General features: G+C 66.8%; 1 protein-coding gene across 1 annotated transcript in view; it reads right to left on the reverse strand.

Moving 5' to 3' along the window:
* Positions 1-1160, reverse strand: part of SPIRE2 (spire type actin nucleation factor 2) — a gene marked incomplete at its 5' end in the record, with an annotated part of 10352 nt that overhangs the window by 1929 nt on the left and 7263 nt on the right. Inside the window, 3 exons of the mRNA XM_035898948.1 lie at positions 7-92; positions 173-397; positions 690-826. Coding sequence (XP_035754841.1) covers positions 7-92; positions 173-397; positions 690-826 — 448 coding nt within the window. The remainder of the gene's footprint in view (positions 1-6; positions 93-172; positions 398-689; positions 827-1160) is intronic.

Consider the following 1160-nt stretch of genomic DNA (forward strand, 5'->3'; position numbering starts at 1 on the left):
AGTCGCTGCAGACGTCGCGTAGGACGGAGCCCTGGGCGTAGATGTGGGGGAACTCCTCTTCCACCCGGCGCCAGCACGTGCCCGGGAGTGAGCTGTGGCATGGGGCAGACCATCAGCCCCAGCCCCATGGAGAGGAGGAGGGGGGAGGAAGGCTCAGGGCCGCGGGACTCACTGGAAGGTCTCTCTCCTCCGCAGTGGCAGGGCTTTGGCCAGCAGCGAGCCTGGGAGGCTCTCGAAGCCCAGCGCGTAGACAGGGATGTGAGCCAGCTTCTTGGAAGGCATCTTCATCTGCCGGGCGCGGGCATCAGGGTGGGATGGGGATGGGGACAGGGATGGGGCAGGGACAGGGACTTGGGGACAGGGATGGGGACAGGGATGGGGACGAGGACAGGGACAGGGACAGGGATGGGGACAGGGGGACAAGGACCTGGGGACAGGGGGATGGGGACAGGGACACGGGGATGGGGACAGGGATGGGGACACGGGGACAAGGACTGGGACAGGGATGGGGACATGGTCAATGGGGACAGGGCCACCATCAATGGGACAGGTGACAATGAGAGGTCAGGGTGGGGACAGGTGATGGTGACAGTGACGCTCATGGCCATGATGGGGGTGTTGGGGGTCGGGGTGGAAAAAAAGTGAGAGCCGCGGGCGGGCGGCGCTCGGCCCCTCCGGCCCCTGCTCCCACCTTCCCCTTCCGCAGGCTGCTGTACAGCTCCTTGCTCTGCAGGAACTTCTCCATCTCGGCCTTGACCAGCACCCTGCGCACGTTGATCATCTCCTCCACCGTGAGGGCCAGGCTCTCCACGGGGTGGCTGAACTCCTGCGGGCGAGGGGGGACGTCAGCCCCGTCTGCTGCTGGGCTGTGGCATGGCCTGGGGCATCCCTGTGCCCTGGGCAGAGCCTCCTGGCATGGGCACAGCCTCCCCAGCACATGGCAGAGCCTCCTGGGATGGGCAGTGTCCCTGGCACAGGCAGAGCATCCCAACATGGGCAGAGTATCCCGGCACAGGCAGAGCATCCCAGCCCTGGCACGGGCAGAGCATCCCGGCACGGGCAGAGCATCCCAGCATGGGCAGAGCATCCCGGCACGGGCAGAGCATCCCAGCCCTGGCACAGGCAGAGCATCCCGGGACGGGCGGTGTCACACGAACAGG

The sequence above is a fragment of the Egretta garzetta genome, unplaced genomic scaffold (assembly GCF_000687185.1).
Source record: "Egretta garzetta isolate BGI_Z169 unplaced genomic scaffold, ASM68718v1 scaffold428, whole genome shotgun sequence".
NCBI classification, from domain to species: Eukaryota; Metazoa; Chordata; class Aves; order Pelecaniformes; family Ardeidae; genus Egretta; species Egretta garzetta.